This window comes from Trachemys scripta, chromosome 4 (genome assembly GCF_013100865.1).
Source record: "Trachemys scripta elegans isolate TJP31775 chromosome 4, CAS_Tse_1.0, whole genome shotgun sequence".
In the NCBI taxonomy this organism is placed as follows: domain Eukaryota; kingdom Metazoa; phylum Chordata; order Testudines; family Emydidae; genus Trachemys; species Trachemys scripta.
The window spans coordinates 14,580,063-14,600,869 of record NC_048301.1 but is presented as its reverse complement, the minus strand read 5'-3'; the positions used below and the strand labels follow the sequence as shown (position 1 = coordinate 14,600,869).

General features: G+C 42.9%; 1 protein-coding gene across 1 annotated transcript in view; it reads right to left on the bottom strand.

The window, feature by feature from the left end:
• The window catches only part of PRKCH (protein kinase C eta), a 157,227-nt gene that overhangs the window by 6,812 nt on the left and 129,608 nt on the right, over positions 1-20,807 (bottom strand). The window contains exons 11-12 of the mRNA XM_034769164.1: positions 17,873-18,011; positions 16,676-16,864 (exon numbers count right to left, since the gene is read on the bottom strand). Coding sequence (XP_034625055.1) covers positions 16,676-16,864; positions 17,873-18,011 — 328 coding nt within the window. The remainder of the gene's footprint in view (positions 1-16,675; positions 16,865-17,872; positions 18,012-20,807) is intronic.

Genomic DNA, 20,807 nt, shown 5'->3' with positions numbered 1-20,807 from the left:
CAGAGTGATAGCAAAGGGCTGTATTAAATGAGAATCAGGCCCAATATATTCTGTTTTAAAACAGGCAGGATACAACTGAAAAGGACAGTCACATTTATTACCATCACACATAACTGCACCCATCTCTGACTGACTTCTTTTACACTGTACTGAGGCATTTTGCATGCAAATACAGCTCAGTATGTGTGATTGATCATTCTGAAATTCTAGCCCTTAGATGTCATTATACAGTACCTGTAAACGGTTACTATATTCATGGCACCCAGAACATCCTCCCCAATTACACAGGCTGATGTGCTGTCCTCATGCCTCTTATGACCCAGGGGCTGTCACAAACACCATGCTGTTTGCCATTTCTAGTCTTTCGGTGCATGAAATCTTATCATGCTTTCTAGAAATGGTGTGTCTGGGGCAGACTGGATACAGTCTGCATGTTTTATGTTGGAAATGGTTGGGTTTAACTTCATCAAGTACTGTAGGTATCTGGCAACTGAGTCCCAGGAAAAACAGAATGCTAACAGCACCTTTTACTAAGGCTATGTCTATACTTATCCGCTGGTTCGGCAGCAAGCAATCGATCTTCTGGGATCGATTTATTGCGTCTAGACGATCCCGGAAATGCTCACCGTCGACGCCGGTAATCCTGCTCCACGAGAGGAGTAGGCAGAGTCGACGGGGGAGCCTGCCTGCTGCGTGTGGACCCGCGGTAAGTACCTTTAAGTTCGAACTAAGATACTTCGACTTCAGCTACGTGATTCACGTAGCTGAAGTTGCGTATCTTAGTTCGAACTGGGGACTTAGTGTGGACCAGCCCTAAGTGTGTCAATGTTAATATTTTGTGCCATAATGTAGTTACATATCGTAGCATCTGATGCACTTCAAATTAAAGGCTCAAATGTTCAAAGCCGCCTAAGAGATTTGGATGCCTGATTCTCATTACATTTAATAATCTAATTAATAATGCTCTAATTCAGCCCAAAGTAATGGGGTTCACGCAGGATTCACTGGCTGAAATTCTAAGGCAGGAGGTCAGACAGATGATTATGATGGTCTCTTCTGACCTTAAAAATCTATGAAACTCCCTAGGCAGCTTAGAACCTCAGTAAAAATATTGTATTATTTATTCTTTGTATTATGGTAGTCTCGAGAGGCCTAATAGCAGGGACACGGTATGCTAGGTGTTATACATATACACAGTAAACGACAGCCCCTAAATAGACAGGACAGACAAAGAGGGGGAGGAAAAAAAAGTATTATCTCCATTTTACTGATGGGTAACTGAGGCATAAGTGGCTCAAGGTCACAGAACAAGTCTGTGGCAGAGCAGGGAATTAAACCCAGCTCTTCGGAGTGGCAATCCAATGCCTTAATCACAAAGACCAGCCTTCCTCTCTACAGTGTTTATGTGACGTTATGGGAGATTGAAGCTTGTGCCAATGGCTCCAAAATTTTAGCCAACACCTTTCTAACTAGTCAGTGGCAGGACGGGTATTGCAGGATGCCATGCTAGGCCACTAGAGAGCTCTGAGGGCTTCTGGATACCAGATGAGACATGAATAGGACAAGGGAAAACACACAAGGACATTTAAAAAATCCAGGGCCTGGCCTCTAGGATTATACTGGGAAATGATAAACTCTGGAAGAGGAAAGTCTTGGCCCCACAAAACTTAGGCCAATATATATTCATAATCAGGCCCAGGTCTGAAAGACCTACAGGGCCTTCCAGGTCACACAACTCTTCTGTGTTTTGGCAGGTAATGGGAGATGATTCACAGGTAAAAGGTTTCCCTTGGAAAATGTCATTTAGTACTTAATCAGTATCTGTACTTTGCACCAATAATTAGACAACTAATTTGAATATCTGCCACTGGACCCAGCCCTGTCTACAAACTGCCCATCAAAGAGTTACATAGAAAGAATGAGACAGCCCTTAGCAAAAGCAAAACAGGTTAAAAATTGTATGTCACTTGATCCTGCTTCCATTGAAATCAATGGCCTTGACTCCTCTGTTTACATGGGTTTGTAAAGCTGTAAACTCACAGTTAGAGTGAACCTGACCTCATCTGAACTTCCCAGAGGTGCATCAGCCAAAAACAGCACACTGAGCCAGAACACCTGACTTCATGGAATTATTGATACATATTTACTGAAAGAACATATAACGAATCACTCCATACAGTTAAGAGTGGAAGATTAGTCTGCCAATGATGCTACAACAGAGACTGTAGGGATAAGAGAGCTCACCATTGGGAAAATATTTTGTCACCCACCAGAGTTAAATCTGTAGACAGGTTCTGTACACTGCTTGCCCCAGAGCACGGCAACTGATTTATAAAGAAACATGCCTTGTAAACTTGTCTAGAGATTTGAGAATGTGCAGAAATGTTTGCACAAATTAGGTTGCTAATAATAATTTCCTTGCTTTTTACAGTTTTATATATAATGATTTTTCTCTCTCTCTCTCTCTCACACACACACACACACACTCAGCATTATTTTAACATATCTATTTTGCATTTATTTATCATCAGTGATTAGTTTCACATGTAATATTGTGGTGAGTAGGTTACTTTTTAGTGGGAAGAAATGTAAAAAAATAAATAAAATCCAAACACGAGGGGTGAAGGGAAAAGCATCTCAGGAACTTGGAAGGGTGAGGAATGAAAATGCCTTCTTTAGCCACAACAGTTGGCTTCTATTAGCAATAATTATTATTACTTGTACTACAGTAGTGTGTAGCTGTCACAACTCAGGTCATTGAGTTAGACTGCTTACCTACACTTAATAAGACATAACCGAAGCCCTGAGGAGCTTACGATCTAAACAGACAAGAGAGAGACACAGAAGGTAAGTATTTAATGAAGTGTTATTATCCCCATTTTACAGATGGGGAACTGAAGCACAGAGAAGTTAAGTGACCAGCCCAGAGACATACGGAGAGTCTGTGGCAGAGCCGATGACAGCTCTCCTGAGTCCCAACCCGTCTCTTAACCACATGACCAACCTTCTTCAAATGGACACTGAGCCAGACCATCCCAATCCAACTCTTGCCTTCAAGATGTTAAGCAAAAGCAATATTTCCTTGAACTTTTTCTTAGAGTTTCCCTCTTGTTGTTAGTGAAGTACGATAAACACAAAAAGGAAAAGCAAGAGTGCACTAGACTAATGGAACCAAACTACAGCTCCCTTGGGAATGAGACAGAATGGGCTGGAACAACAAAACAGAAATTAACTCTAAAGGAAACAGGGTTTCTCAAAGATCTATCTGATTTTAGACAAAGGGGAATTGTTATATAAATAGAGCAATTACTCTAATTAAGGCTTCCCTTCATGAATCTTGTGACTGAACACTGGACTTGCAGCAAACATGGTTTGACTATTATGTAAGCAAAACAAACCAACAATATAGGATTTCATTAGCCTTCAGCAGCCTCTAAACAAAGGGGAAGACACGTGAAGTCAGGAGGCACTCAGATAGCATAGGAGCCCTTCATTAGCAGCTCTCACGGGGCTCAGTCCTGAGCTCCTTTCTTGAACAAGCCTCCTGTTGCCTTCCATGAGAGCACTGCCTGAATTAGACCAGGCGTATAACTCCCAAAAGTGCCTAAATGGCTCAGAAGCCGTAATCCCATTTTCAAAAGTGGGCACTTAGGTTCCACTGACTGTCGCTGACAATTAGGCTCCTAAGTGCTGAACATTTTTTGAACATAGGATTTAGACTTCCAAGTCAATGAGGCACTTTTGAAATTGTCAGCTCTCTTCTACACCGAGGATTTGCCCCGGTTACAGCTATCGGTGGCCAGATGCAGCCGTAGCAGTACTGCTGCTCGGCCCCTTGTGCAGTATGGTAAATTGCTATACGCTGTGATTCCTACCAGTCAGTTAACCATAGTTTTAAGCAGGGGTGAGCTCCATTGATGCAAATAACAGCTTTGCCTGTCTGTGTTGGGGTTCTGGCTACTGCTGGCAGGAATCAAGGCAAATTCTCCCATGTAGACAAGGCCTGAAGAATGCAGCATTAGGTCTAGGGTGTAGAAATATATTTGAAATCCATTTTTGAAAATGGGAGGAAATTCTTGGTTATTTCCCCTTTCCAGCTAAGAAGTAAAGGGGATGTGGGTAAGACTAAATTACTCCTCTCTGATCTTCCCGAAAGCCACGTGGAGTGTAAAACTTAACATCTATCACAACGGCACTAGCAATAGCTTTAGTGCTACAACCCCTGGTGCTAAGGATAAAAATGTCAGTGCTGCAGAGGTTAACTTCACTGATATTAAATTGAGATAAGTTTGGTCTCGCTCCTGCTTGGTCTCTAGATGATCACGGGACCACTGGATGAGGGGTTGACAATTCCAACGGCTGCAGAGAACAAAGAAGATTACCCTGTTGTGAAGATTGTTGAGGAAGATGGATATGCAAAATAAATCAGGGTAGAAAGAGGAAGCAATGTGAGTGATTGACACATCTGGGGCTACATTTTCTGCAGCTGTAAATGGGTAAAGCTTCATTGACATCAATGGAATTTTGCCCATTCACACAGCAGAGAATCTGGTCCCAAAGGTGGCTCTCTGCCCCAGGTGAAGTTAGAATACTGATTGTTTAGCTTCAAACTAACTTCTTGTACTGGAATCTGCTTGCTTCCCCCCAACTTTTTCAGATGTTCCCATCAAGACAAATACAACACAAAAATGAATAGACTTAGGCCAAAATTTTCAAACCTGGGTACCTAAAATAAAATAAATAATCGCGATTAATCACGCAATTAAAAAAATTAAGCACAATTAATTGCCCTGATAAACAATAATAGAATACTATTTATACAAATATTTTTGGATGTTTTCCACATTTTCAAATATACTGATTTCAATTACAACACAGAATACAAAGTGTACAGTGCTTATTTTAATTAACACATTATTGTTTTAATGACTGTCATCAGCATGGAAGCATGTCCTCTGGAATGGTGGCTGAAGCACGAAGGAGCATACAAATGTTCAGCATATCTGGCACATAAATACCTTGCAGTGCTGCCTACGGAAGTGCCATGCGAACATCTGTTTTCGCTTTCAGGTGACGTTGTAAATAAGAAGCAGGCAGCTTTATCTTCCGTAAATGTAAACAAATTTGTTTGTCTGAGCAATTGGCTGAACAAGAAGTAGGACTGAGTGGACTTGTAGGCTCTAAAGTTTTACATTGTTTTGTTTTTGAGTGCAGTTGTGTAAACAAAAAAAAATCTACATTTGTAAGTTGCGCTTTCATGATAAAGAGATTGCACTACAGTACTTGTATGAGGTCAATTGAAAAATACTATTTCTTTTAAAAATATACTTGACACTTTCTTTTATCATTTTTACAATGCAAATATTTGTAATAAAAATAATATAAAGTAAGCACTGTACACTTTGTATTCTGGGTTGTAATTTAAATCAATGTATTTGAAAATGTAGAAAAACATCCAAAATAGTTAATAAATTTCAATTTGTATTCTATTGTTTAACAGTGCGATTAAAACTGAGATTAATTGCAATTCATTTTTTAAATCGCAATTCATTTTTTTGAGTTAATCACGTGAGTTAACTGCGATTAATCGACAGCCCTACTAATAATGTATTAATGTAGATGAGTTTCTCATAGGCTTGGAAGAAGAGAGAATATTTAGTGTGATCCCTTTGGAAGTTCTCTCAGCTGGGAAGCTACAGGGATTCCAGAATGAGGTTCTGAGACTGGAGCTGGAGAACTGCTCAGGAAATGCAAGACGAAAAGTAAACAAAAGTTGTTTTCAAGGATCCAGCACAGAGTTCCAGAAAGCAAGTCAAATATTTTAGTGTGGCTTTGACAGACAAAGCGTAATCTAACTGTTGGGTCTGCCAACTCAGAAAAGATGCCAAAGGGAATGATGTATTGGCATATTTGAAGGCATTTTTAATATCTGCTTTTGTTAGCCAGGCTCCTTGACTGTGAAATCATAGCTCCTCTTTGATTTCAGTTGTGTCCACCATTGTGTTCATCCTTCCCCCTTTAATCCTTGTCTAAAATCTTACAGTACCCAGTTTGTTGCACAAACAACTTCATGCTTGTTGTTCTGACACTGTGTGCCAAACAGATTAGCTGCTGCCTTCTATTTGTTCTTAACACAAAGAACGTGGGCCGGATCCATAGACCATGAGTGCAAAGAAGGGAGAGCACTGTGGTAACACTCCACGTGTTCTCTGGGGGATGTGTCAGTGTAGCCAGCTACAAGCCACCAGCTCCTGGTTCTCCCCTCTCACATTCCAGTCCACTGTAGGATGCATTCTGGGGTGCAGCTGGAGGGCACACCAGCCAGGAGAAGTTACAAGGGTGCTCTGACTTGCCCAGGGGCCAAACTGGCTCTAAGATTTGGGGGATGAGGCAGAAAGGTGGCAGAAAGCTAAGCTCAGTCCTATGTATTTGTTTCTCTGCTCCCCTGGCACTGGTAGCAGTTTGCTTGTATTATGTTCTTTAAAAAAATCTGCTTCAAAAAAAAAAAAAAATCTTCTTACTGCAAGAACCCTGGTCCCTCCCACCATCTCTCCTAACTAACGACATTTTCAAGTTGCTGATTGTGACAAGACTGAGGCTCATCTGGCTGCATGCTCTCTCTCATGGACTCAGGAAGACCTTCCTAAAAGTATGCTGATGAGCAAGCATAAGGTGTCCTACACCAGGTGTAACCAATATAGCTGGTAATGTTTACATCCCCTAGGATTACAGTTTATTTCTCCTGCATTCTCATTGCTTTCTTTACTGCAGCTTGCCTGGGCTGAGGGCCATAGGGGAATTTTTTTCAGTATCTCTCAGATCTAGTTTCTAGCCAGATTGTGGTATGTTCGTTTGGCTCAGATTCAGTCTCTGAGCGCTTTATTTTGGAGTGATTATCCTCCATTTACTTGGACTGAATAACATTTAGCACTTACCACATAAGATATTAAAATGAGCTCAGCTCTGCTTTAATTGCATTTTTGTGGGGGGCCTCACCATTTTCTGTGCTTCCTTACTTGGTATCACCCGCAAACTAGGAAAATCCCTGTTTTCTATACACTTATCTACCTTATCTATAAAAATAAACTGGTTCACTGCACTAGACTTTGATTTAAAAGGTGCAATTATGGTGTTATTTATATGAACACATAAAGCATTGACCAGAATGCACTACCAGAGTTCCTCTATGTAGCATGCTGCTTTAGTGCTTGATTCTGCCATCCTTATGTACCCTGAGTAGTACCTGACTCTGAGTAGCCCCACTGCTTTCAGTGAAACTAATTGTGGAACTACTCAGTGTAAGTAAGGATGGCTGAATCACACCTCAAAGCAATAGGCTAACAGAGGCATCCTGGCAGCAGGGCATTCTGGGAAATCCAGTTGTCTCTCTACATGCTCTCGAGCACTATGGGGAGATTCTCCAGGACAGACTGCATCCGGAGAAGAAACTCCCAATTCCCTTTTTCTCTATCTTGTGCACCAGTGGCCAAGAATTAGAGCATAGATAGGTCCTGTGAGAGACAGACTTACTTTCTAATAGCCTGCTTCCACAGGGATTCTTGGAGCAACATTATTTTGTTTCCTATATCCAAGCTTAAGGCCCTGATTCTCATTCAGACTGCAGCCCCTTTATACCACTCTGGCAGTGTAAGGGGGCTTGAAAGTGAATGTAAATGTAACTTTCTCTCACTTTCAGGCCCCTCTACCCTGCTGGAGGAATGTAAATGGGAATCAACCATTAGATCTTTGCGACACGTTGATTACGTTATGGTGGAGAGTGCGGGCAGCTGCAAGGAAGGGTGTCACTGATCTTTGGGCAATCACACACTTCAGTGAAGCTGATGGGTAACCACCCTTCATTCTGGCTAAATAAAATAAGCAATTAAGCACCTATATGGAGTAAAATAGCTGAAACAATAGATCCCACCGCCCAAAGCACTGGCCACATGGAAGGTCTGAGCAAGAACTCTGGTAGGATCAGGAGTTTCCCTGGGGACTGATTGCAAAACAGGTGATGGGGCATTGACTGGATTGCAGCTGTGTGTGTTGGAAGCAGACAGCAAGAGAAGCAGTGTGATTGCAGCCCTGGAAAGAAACCAAAAGAGTTTCTTCTGGGCAAAGTACTGGCTGAAAAGATAGGCTAAGGAATTTTGAGCAAGGAAACGGCCTCCTGTTTGTTCCCACTGTGCACAGTGAAGAACTTTGTACACTCTTGTGAATAAACAGGATTGAACAAAGAGATACCTATCATCAATTTCTCCTCCTAATGGAAACAACCTAGCAAGGCCTCCAAATTGGCTCACCACTCAGCTGAAAAGAGGCAACAACAAGATTCTGGAAGTGCGGTGATATGAGGAATAGTAAGGAAAGATATGGGACAAAATATGCTAGCTGCTGCTTGGGAGAGTGGCTTTTCCTATTCCATGATCTATTTATATTTTTCAAAACAATTCAATAAAATAATAAGTGATAAAGAAAAACATGCAGGACCCAGCGATAACACTGACCACTCTGCTCAGGAATTGACATTAGAAATCCTTCATGACAGGTACTCAACTTTGCTGCTGTTGTTTTAATCCTGGGTTCAGACAACTGCAAGTGTTAACCAGCATCAAAGGAGTTACGTAGATAACCACAGCAGGAAGTGAACTCAGTGACTTGTGGAAACAGACAATTTGGTAAACCAGAGAATTTGCCTTCTGAGTCAGTGTCAATTCTAGATAATTGTAATCTTTAAACATAGATCAACTTCCGTCTTCTTTTCTAATTTCTGTCAATTCTAGATAATTGTGATCTATAAACATAAATCAACTTCCATCTTCTTTTCATCTGCATTTCTAAACTAAGTGTTGAACACAGAATACTGAAACCCCAGGCTGTCCTTCCAGCATCTGACCCCTCTCTTGCAGTTTCATTCAAAATCAGCGTTGCAGACACCTATCCCCAGTCTTGATTTTGACCTCCGTGGACAACAGCAGTGTTTAAATAATTCTTTTTTTCCATTATGTGCATCTCCAACCAGGGGTGCTGGAACAATTTTTACACTGGGGGTGCTAAGAGCCATTGAACCAAACCGTAAACCCTGCATATGATAGAAACCATTTCAAGCCGGGAGAGTGGCAGCACTCCCAGTTCCAGCACCTATGTCTCCAGCAGGCCTGAAGTCTAGTTTGTGATCCACAAAAATAAGGCAGAGCTCCCCACACACCAGTTTTTGGAGGAGGGTCTGAGCTGTAAGAAAGTGTCTGAATGCTCACATTGTGCACAGAAGCTAGCAGTCATCTACCAGTGAGCACCAGCTTCCTCATTTGACTGTCAAATGTGAGGGGGGCCTGATGGTTAGAAGCTCTGGGCCCAGAAGGCAGGGATAAAGCTATCCTGGGGTGCTACCATGCCTTAACCCTGGAGGTTACCTACATTGTAGAGTGAGGCTTTAGTACAGCTGGTACTCTCCAGAAAACCTTGGAAAGCATCTAGACTTCAAATCTCCAAGCCTTTGGAACACCGATCACCAGTTCTATCTATTACCTACACCATCATCCCTTGTAATGACTCCATTGTCTTTGGGCTCATCTAAACTTACAGCACTGTAGCACTTAGTGAAGACTCTATCTTCTCCCATCAGCGTAGTTAATTGACCTTCCTGAGAGGAGGTAGCCAAGTGGACGGGAGAAGCCCTCCTGTTGACATAGTGTTGTCTACATCAGGGGTTAGGTTCATATAACCATCTCACTCAGGGGTGTGGATTTTGGTAGTGTAGACCAAGTATTCCTCTTCCCCTTGCCCTGAAGCCTGGTGCAGAAAGGAAGATCTCTGCATTTTTCTCTCTGTACCTTTCATGGTTTTACCTCCCCTTTAGACCGTTGCTCCTTGAGCCTTGGTTTTTAACATAACTTTCCCTGTCTCCTTTCCTGTTAAACCAAACTTCCAGCAAGCTGGTGCAGGATCGGGTCATATCCAAGAAAAGCACACAGATATGAACTCAACTAGAGTTATAGTGATGGTGTGAAATCAGATATACCATGCTGCTCCTGGGGTAAAAAGGATGAAAGAGACAGTCATATTTCATGCTGTAATTCATCCAGCTGGGATCCCAAGATCTCCAGCTGCTTGGAATACCACTAGCTACACTCTAAATGTTATTGTCCACTAGTGACAAATCAGACATCAGCCTTCTGTGTTAAAATGAACCCCTAGCAACACACAGCCAATGTGAGTCACGGTCTAGGAACTTGCATAATGACATTTCCAGTGCAACCAAAAATTAAGTTTTTCCTTTTCACAGAGTCCTCCCCAGAAGATGGGGGTAACTAGGTCAGCTTATATCAAGGAGGATTTTGAGGGGGTATATTTTATAGAAGTTGATGCAGCAGGAGCAGGGGCCAGATTCATTCCTGGCATATCTAAACAGAATTACATTAGGGCTGATAATGAGTAGTGGGAGATGGAAGTTGGAAAATGAACCTCATACAGCTCTAGTTACACCAGCTGGGGACGTGGCCCATTAGCTGTAAGTTGGCACAGCTTTGCTGATTTACACCAGCTCAGAATCAGCCTGCCCTTCCCTCTAGGGTGACCAGACAGCAAGTGTGAAAAATCGGGACTGGGGTGGAGGGGGGGGTAATAGGTGCCCATATAAGACAAAGCCCCAAATATCAGGACTATCCCTATAAAATTGGGACATCTGGTCACCCTACTTCCCTCCAGCCCTTTACAAATATTTTTAAAATGACACAAAACATTGAAGGGGAAATAAGGAACAATTTCCTGTTTAAAGCACAAAATGTTTTCTGCTCTGGCTTCTACACAGGCTCCACGTGCATCTAGGTTGTTTTTTGTTTCCCTACAGCAGCAATGCTCAAAAATATTCCTGGAACAGCCATTGACCAAACAAGACCTTATGTCCTAAACAAGCACTTGAGAATGGATAGTGGCAACCTTCAGGAAATTATGGAGATGCACAGGATGCAGCCTACCTCACAGGACACATACACAGATGACTTCTAGGGCGGAGGGAGCTGGGCAAAGCAGAACGGTGGTGAAAAGCAACTTGAAATAGGCCCCAAACTTCATGATGCTGAATCACAGCATAAAGCCATACACAAAGAAACTGCTCCTGTGCTCATTTATCCGATATATTAACTTGTAAAAAATCTCAACAGGCCAACCGTTTAGCAGATCAAATATCAAGGTTAATTTGACACCTTTGCCATTCTGACTGGAGGGAGAATTTGATTTTGGTTTCAGGGATGTGCGTCTCTTGTGCTCTGTATTTATTAGTATCACTAGAACTGCTGAAAGTTTCAAGCCAGGCCCATTAGTGAGGAGGGATGGTCCAGAAGTTTGGGTGCTGGTCTGGTATTAAGAAAACCCAGATTCAATTCACGCTCTGCCAGCCTTCATGTGTGATCTGTTCCATTCTATATCGGCTCTTCTACCATGCTCATCACTGTAATGTCAGAGTACTTGGGCAAATCACTTAGTCTCTCAGTGCCTCATCTGTAAAATGGGGTTAATGGTTTCCTGCCTTGCAGGAACGCTGGGAGAATAAATACAGTAGAGACTGAGGTGCTCAGACACTATAGTAATAGAAGCCATATAAGTAACTTAGAGAATGTGAAAAGCAGGAGCCCTCTACCACCTGAGCAAGTCTCTTAACTGATAGCTATAGTAAGCTATTATCCTTTCATAAAGGCCAGCCACTAGAGGGGAACAAAGACCTGCATTGTACAGTAACTCCTCACTTAAAGTCATCCCGGTTAATGTTGTTACGTTGCTGATCACTTAGGGAACATGCTAGTTTAAAGTTGTGCAATTCTCCCTTCTAACGTCGTTTGGCAGCCGCCTGCTTTGTCCACTGCTTGCAGGAAGAGCAGCCAGTTGCAGCTGGCTGGTGGGGGTTTGTGATCAGGGTGGACTGGCAGCCCCCCATCAGCTCCTCCCTCCCCAAAGTTCCCTGTGCTGCAGCCGCCCGGCAGGCCAGCAATCAGCAGTTCAGCTGTCCCTCCCCCACTGCCATGTGCTGCTCCTGCCCTCTGCCTTGGAGCTGCTCCCAGAGACTCCTGCTTGCTGTGCAGGGAGGGAAGGGGGAGCTAATGTCAGGGTGTCTCCCTCCCCCTTGCTCCTGCGCCCCGCTTACCCCTTCTCCACATAGAGCAGGGAGGGAACACGGACAGAGAGAGAAAGAGAGAGCTTGGGGCAGCAGCTGCTGTCTCAACTTCCTCATCCACTTAAAAAGACAATGCACTTAAGAGTGGGTCAGCTTACTTAAAGGGGCAGTGTGCATCTCTCTCCCACACACAAGGTGTGTGTCTGTCTCTGTCTGCTATGCTGTCTCCCCTCCCTCGTGTTTGTGTTGCCTTGTGTGAGAGGCTACATTAACAACAAAGGGTTAACCCTTGAGGGCTCAGCCGAGTGCTAGTTCATCATTTAGCAGCAAAACATTCCCTGGGAAATATCCCTCCCTCTTCCACCCTCTAACTTCACCACCTCAACCAAGCTTCACAATCATCATAGCTGTGAACAATATTAAATTGTTTGTTTAAAATGTATACTGTGTGTATATCTATATAATATATAGATTTTGTCTGGTGAAAAAAATTTCCCTGGAACCTAACCCCCGCTATTTACATTAATTCTTATGGGGAAATTGGATTCGCTTAACATCATTTCGCTTAAAGTCGCATTTTTCAGGAACATAACTACAACGTTAAGCAAGGAGTTACTGTACTAGTGTGTGTTATATGGGAACTTCATATATAAATACTGAACTGTGCTAATATCTGTGGCAAATATATAAATTCAGTTATTAGCACTAAAATTCCTTCTTACAGTTCAAAAATAGGTAAAGAGCAAACAAGCATGTCAATTATTCATTGGAATTTAGAGGCCAAAAACATCCTTTTGTATCTAGTTACAAAGAGCTGCCTTTCCTCTAAAGTGGAGATACTTTGGCACTATTGAAAGTACGACATGAGACAGTGAGAAGCGACCAATCAGACTATCTGATGAAATGGTCTGTAACCAAAAGCAATTAATCAGAGGCTGCAGGGAGCTCATGCTCAAGATATACGAAGTGTCTTAGTGCTGCGAAAAGTGACTTTGTCTCTTGAATCATAAATAAAAATTTCTGGTGCAGGCACCTGAAGCTGCAGCCACCTGGAAAGTGACAGATGTGTAAGGAATTGAACCAAATGGCATATATAAAATTCTGTGATGTAAACTCTCAACAGTTCATCACAGACTCCTGGTTATTGCTCTGAAATTGACCTGCTCATAACCTCCGTACTTTAAAGTCTTCTTCCTCCACGTCCCCCATTTCAGAAATTCCTTTCAGGGCACAGCTTTTTGTAAGCAATGCTTGTAAAATGCAGAAAGGCAGTTCTGCTCTGGTTTGTGTTTCATGAGCAATAAGCAACGCTAGGGTGAGGAAGTGTTGTAGGAGAGAGATCTTTATGCATTATGCCGAGGGTCTACAGTTTGAAGGAGCTGCCTGGCTTCCGATTACATTCCTAAACACTCTGGTGTCTTACTGAATTAGGCCCCTCCTGAAACCTGACCCTCTTTCTCCAGTTCCACTCACCATGCTACTATTTGCAGTTACAGGAAGATCACTTAAAGTAACACATTTGAAAACTTATTGTGAAATCACTATGAGTATGGCTCCCTGATTCTTTGCCCCAGCCCTGGCCCCAGCATGGGGCAGAACAACTTGGGGGTGACTCTAACTTGCACCAGCTGGTATGCTGAGGTGCCTGTTGTAATTAATGAAATAAATGTCATCAGTTTAACCCCCCTTCACCTCGTTCTGCCACAAAATAGGTCACATTACACTTTGTACTTCCTTGTGTGATTAGCGTTTACTGTATCACATTTTGCACTCTGTCTCAGGCTTACATAAGAGTCCTGCAATGTATGAAAGTACAACTATATCTATTTTAGAATTGTTTTTTGATTAGCTGGCATTTACACACCTGAGGAGGTAGCCTTTCCATGACATAAACTGTCCTAAGCATTTAAGAGCACTGATCTAGCACTACAAATACTGCTCTTGAATTTCCACTGCTTTGAAACACAATCTTTATTTTTTCCCTTTTAAATTGTTTTGAGAGATTTCCAAGCCAAAGACAGCTTTTAATGAGAAAAGTGATCACCTCTGGCCAGGGCCTATGTATTTCGTAGCATGATCCTTCCTCAGTAGATGGATTTTGTTTTTAGTGGTGCTTTTAGGAATACAGGTCTGTCTCATCTTACGCGGGGGTTCCGTTCCGCAGTTAGCGCGTAAAGCAAAAACCACGTATAGCCAAAACCCCATTGAGTTCAATAGCGGGCGAAATCGCCCGCACTACAGGTATAATATTAAAATTGTTGTTTTTCTCTCTTTTGTTTTGTTTTTGTCGACCACGTAAAGTTGAAATCGTGCACATTAAATGCGCGTAAGATGCGACAGACCTGTATTATGGATGTGCTGGCAATTTTGTAAACTGTATTATCTGCTTTATATCCCACAAAAACCTTCCACATTAATTTTCAGAGTTTAATTACTAGATTACCTTCCTTTATAGAGTTGTTCCTATGGTGCTGCATTTATTTAAGCCAGTGTTTCACAAACTATTAATTACTTATTTTAGGTATTTATATGGTTCCCCCCCCCCCCAATTAACAGAGTATCTGAGCACGTCACAATCTTTAAAGTACCTACCTTCACAATGCTGCTGCAACGTAAGGAATTAACTGAGGCACTGATAGGCTTAATGCCTTGCCCCAGGTTACAGAAGAAGATTGTGGTGGAGCAAGGACTTGAATTTAGGTCTTCTAAATCCTAGGTGAGTGCCTTAACTCCTGGACTATCCTTCCACTCCTTACAGCAGTGCCAAGCAGCCCCAATGTGGTAGGTGCTGTATGCACATACAGTAAAAGACAGTCCATGCCACCAAAATTTTACAAGCTCAATAAACAAAGGAAGTGTTATTATTCTCATTTTACAGTTGGAGACCTGAGGTGCACAGAGACTGAGTTGTCCATGGTCACACAGCGATATATGGCAGAGGTGGGAACTGAAGCCAGATTTCCTGAGTCCCATGCCAGAGCTTTAAACACAACATCATCCTTCCTCACACTGTTTGTTGGGACCTCCCCAAAGCGGGTCTCCAGGCAGGTCAGGGATTTTCCATTATAAACATTCAAAAATGAGAATTTTCTAGTGATCCCCTTGGGAAAGTCAACATTACCTACAGTTAGCAATAGGACTATCTGAGATACTGAAGATATTTCCTACTTCGCTCACACAGAAGTAACATGGTATCTAATGGTACATGCGGAGTACGGTATCTCTTCTGTTCTGGAAGATGAGCATGTGCTAAATCACGTAGTCTCAGAGGGAGCATGCATGCTGCTTGCCAGCCTGACTGTTGAACCAGTTAGGGAATATAAGGAGCGGGTGAACACGTCAGCACTGCAGTTCTTACCCTTCACCCCAAGGTAACGAAAGGATCCTGTTAGATTCATAACCATGCCTCTTGCTACTCCACTCATCCGCTTGCTTTCCAGTGTGTCTGTCCCCCCCCGTTGTAACTTTTTTGGATGCTTTTTAACTCCCACACTGAAGGAGAGTGCAGTATCCCCTGTCCTATAGGGTAGCCTGGGGCAGGCCTTTCTCACTCACTCCTACTGAGGCTGTTGCACTGTGTATACATAATTATACAATAATTGGGCCAGAGAGAGGGACTGACTTTATAGCTAGGCAGGTAGGACACTCTCCTGCAATGTGAGAAACCCGAGTTCAAATCCCTGCTCCAATTATTATTGAATTATACGTCAGGCAAAGGGGAGTCCTGAACGTAGGTGTCCCATATACTAGGTGAGTGCCCTCACCACTGGGATAAAACTTATATGTAGGCCTAGCAGAATTCAATTTTTATAACCTTGATGGATAATATTGATGGTTATTTTTAAGCCTTTTAAAGATTTTTTTTATTGATTTACATTTTTCACAGTTGTGCAAAAATTATGGGTTTTAAGGTTGTTTTTAATTTTTATTGATTTAGCTTTTCACAGCTGTGGGAAATTATGGGGTGTGTATCACACACTACTTCTTTAATGTCAGCAGATGCTGAAATTCAATAAGTTAAAGCTTTATGACTGTTCAAACACAACTTCACATGTCACAACATACAAAAAGAAATCTCTTCAAATCAAAACTCTAATGACTTCTCAAGCAGCATATTTCTTACTTTGCCTATTGGAAATTTCAATTATTACTGATGGAAATATTTTTACGTCGGTTTGTGGGTGGATGGTGAAATCAACGTTTACCGACAAATCTAACCCTTTCAAGCCCTCTTATAAGGAAGATACTACCTTCTCCTCCAATCCTTTCCCCATTCTGTGAATCTAGCCCCTTATAAACTCCCAGAAATAAAATGTCTTGTGTTGAATGAAATGTTTGTTCGACCCGATTCACCTACATTTTTTTCAGAATTTTCAAATTCAGTTAAACCTGAGCCAAAATATTAATGATTTTTTTCCATTTTTGGGAACTGCCAGAGAACTGAAACATCAATTATTCACACAGCTCTATTTGCATCAATGATATCAACTATTATTTTAAAGAACACGTCAGGCTGGTGTGAGCTGGCATGAAGGGCACAGAGGACACAAAATCAAGGGAACTTACAGCTTTCAGGATCCGTACTGCATCCTGCTGAAGCCAGGTTGGGTAAACAACTTCATCATTCAGAATGGCTTCAAAGAGGTCATCTTCATTCTCTGCTTCAAAAGGGGCGTGACCACATAGCATCTCGTACAGCAGCACCCCCATAGCCCACCAGTCTACATCAGGACCATAGAGCATCTCCTGCAGAATCTACAATGGGGAAGGGGGAGGGGGATAAATATTACTCACTGGGCTTAACAATTGTTTTTCTAAGTGGGGTAGAAAATGGATTATGGAATATTAATGTGAACAAAACATATCACCGCACATTAACTAAGGATATTATCTTCTGTGCTTGCCATTCCTCCTTTCTCAGAGCCCCTATGTGATGTGCATGTCCAGCTGGCAACCCACTGATTTACATCTCCAGTAAACAAGGGGTCTGCCAGTTGTACTCACTTACCAGACGTGCTTAGGAACAGACTCTTTAAAATAATGTGCTGAGCAGGAACTGAAGAGTTTTTCAAATTGTTGTAGTGAGGTGGATCAGCTGGATCTGTGGCTTGAGCCTCTTCACTCCCCTTTGCCTCCCAGAAGGAAAGGCTTACATGGCTCCAAAACCACATTTCCAGCTCGAGTAGGGAAGGGGTGTGAGAGCAAAAGAAGGCATGAGTGTGAGGAGTGGGGCAGAGGAAGCATGACCACAGAGCATAAATCCAGCAGCGTTATGGAAGCACCTACATGATCTGGGAAGATCTGGAGGGAAGGTGCTTCTTAAAGCTGTGTTCATTCATTTTAAAATTTGACAGATGAATGATGGGGGGGGGGAGGGGGAGACAGACAGAGGCAGACAAGGGAGTTGGGGAATGAGGGAGACAGCAGCCTGCTTTCAACCACACTGGGATGGTACCTGGTGCCATTTGCTGTAACCAGTATTTTGGCAGCTGCAATCTGGCATCTATGTTTTTCAAGATGCATTTTCTTTTCCCCCAGTGGAGCTGACCCCCGCCCCCCGTGTCAGCCCATAACAACCTGCAGACTTGTTTAGCCTTCACTAGCCCATGGGGCTGTAAATCTCAGTGTGCTTCTGAGACCAACCTTTCCACCTGTCAGCCCCATAAGATGCAGCCAAATTAAGTGGAGATCTCATTGTGTTGCTTTTAAACCAGATCTACTAACAGCTCAATGGATTTTTCAATGAAGAAGGGTTTCCTGTACCTCTGGAGCAATGTAGTCTGGTGTGCCACAAAACGTTGCAGTAGTAATTCCATTGCAAATCCCCTCTTTGCACATGCCAAAATCTGCCAACTTGCAGTGGCCCTCATGATCCAGCAACACATTATCCAGCTTCAGATCCCTGCAATAACAACAATTATTATTGTTATTATTTCAATTGCTGCATACGAGGAGCTGTACAAACCCAAACGAAGACACAGTCCCTTCTCTCCAGAGCTTAAAATAAAACCGGGACAAACACGTATCGCTGGACCCAGCAGCCAACTGCACCATCATCTTCTGCAAAAACAAACGGTGTGCATGAATTTGGCACTTGTAGAAGAGAGGAATTAATAATGTTGGGTTGAGCCAGATTTAATGTGGTCAGGTTTTGTATGAACTTCCCCACATGGCTTTCCCCACGCACCACAAGTCTGACCTGCAGAACCCCCTGAGATGCATTTGAGCAGAGTGATAGTTCTACATAACACAAAGGCCTAAATGTTCTTAGTTGCACTGATTTCAGGGAGGTTGCACGCGTGTATCCAAGAGGAGGATTTGCTGCCAAGAATCTTATTATTTATGTTTTCTTGTCCCATCCCCATGTTACTGTCAAAATGTCCAGCGGCTGCACCCGATAGAATAGGAACTACGCACTTTCCAGTACACCACCTACCCATCTACCGGTATGGAAGCCCATAGTTTAAGCCAAGTTCAAGAAACAGATTCTAGAAGATCAAGCAGTGTAGGAAGCTTGTCAGCAGCTTGACCTTGAGACGGCCCCAGGGAATATTCCACAGTCATAAGTGCAGTCAGGAGCCTGGCCAGATAGCACTGGAGCCATCTGCAGACCCAGGCAATGCTTTCCTAAAAATATACTCCAGTTCTTGGCATCTGGCCCCTTATGCTGTCAAGCGTATCCTGTGCACGCTCGCCGATGGGGGGAAGCAACCACTGTCAGAGAGCCGCCCCAGTGATGTTAACATCAACAGCAGGACGCCTGTGTACATGATAGGAATGGGCTGTGTTTCCCCTTCCTGCATTTTGGGGAAAAATTATGTGCCTTGGCCTCTCGAACATATTCTGCTTGCAAAGCATTCTGTCAGATAAGCCAGTGCCTTCCTGGTGTGGTACAACCCAAACGTTCTGGCACAGGAAGTCTGTCAGAGATGGGACTAGAACCTAGGTCCTGGTTAGCATTCTAACCACTGGGCCACCGTTCTTCTCTACTATGGTGCCCTGAAAATGAGAAGGCCAGTTATCCCACTCTGTCTCAGATGTCCTATAACCAGAACCACCACAGGAAATATCTCTTAAACTAGCATTGGGTGACCATAGAGTTTCTTATTATCTCTATAATACATATATATAATAATAATATATACAGTGGAGCAACTGGCCTCGCTGTGCTAGGCAACCGTGTTAGTAAGAGTCAGGTCCTGCCCCAAAGAGCTTACAAATAGACAAGAGAGTGGGATAAAGGAAAATTATCATCCCTACTTGGCTGACGGGGAACGGTGGTGCAGAAAGATTAAGTCACTTGCCCAAGGTCACCAGAGCCAGGAATGAACCCTGATCTCCTGAGTTACATTGCAGCATTTGCTCTGGATGGGATGTGAGCAAGTAGCAGAGTTTTTCTTTTTAAAATGAAACATGGTCATAAAGCTTTATGGGACAAAACCAACCCTGGAAGGGATTAGGAGGACACAGAGAGACATATTACGTGTGTTGGGTCATGACAACCTTACAGTGTGGCTTTAAGAGTGGTTTACAGTTAGAGCTCCTGGAATTCTGCCATGCGCTACTGGCACATCAGGAAACATCTCCAAGCATAAAGGCAAGCCCTGTTCACCAGAAATTTGCAGGAAAGTGGTTGAAACAGCAGATTATTCTTTATATCCAGTAAAATCCTTGTTGGTTCTAGGCAAGACTGGCTTGGGGGCCACTACAAATATGCAGATTGGCAAGGCATTTTGATGAATAGGTGAATGCCTTGGAGATGCCTTAAATAAAATCCAAGTGGTTGTAGATTCACTATTTACTACGTTTCTTGGAAACAGCTTGAATGGAAACTATCTACTTAGGTTCTGGCAAGATAGATACATGAGAGAGGGAGGGAGAAACCAGGTACAGCCACAGTCCTTGAAGGCTTTAGTCCCTCTCAGAGGCTGTGAGGTTTAAGCAAGCTTCAGGTTTTATGGTGGAGCTGCAACACCGGGGCCTGCTCTGCCTGGAAGCCATGTCTAGAATCTCCACTGCCTCCCATCCAATGAGCTACAGCAGCCCTGGGCTCCCTGTTAACTGGGAGATACAATATGATCGTTAGAGCACCAGTATGAAAGGAGCATTTGCAGGTGCAAACTCACTGTGTCCCCCAAAGGAATCTGTTTGTGTAATTCCCATTAAATTTAAACCAGCTGCTGCCCGCTCATGTTCTGGAAGCAAGTACAGTTTTATCTACACCAAGGCAAGGCTCCAGCCTGTGGGCTCTCTCAGGCTTGCATATTAATCCTGTTAATGTCTGTCCCACACTGCGACAAGGTGGACATTTGCGCCTGCTGGCATCTTTTTAAGTGATGTGAAATCTAAAGCTCACATTTTATTATTTCATGTGGCCCAGAATGGGGTATTAATTGAGCCTTGCGTGGTCACAAGATGCTCCAAGTTTGGCTCCCAATATAGGATATGCCAAAAAGGGTTTATTTCACTCTTCACTAACCCTATCCGCAGTCAGTGGTTTTCTCAAGTGATGTCAATGGTATTAATCTGTATACTTGCTGCTTTGCATTCACTGGCCCTACTGTTCTTTATGCCAAATGAACCAATGAGGTCACATTAAAAAAAAAAAAACGGACAGGATTCTAAAGATTTACAAGGCGCTCTTCAGTTCAGCAGCAAGAACTCCAGGAAGCTGATGAAATTGGAAAGTAACCCACTC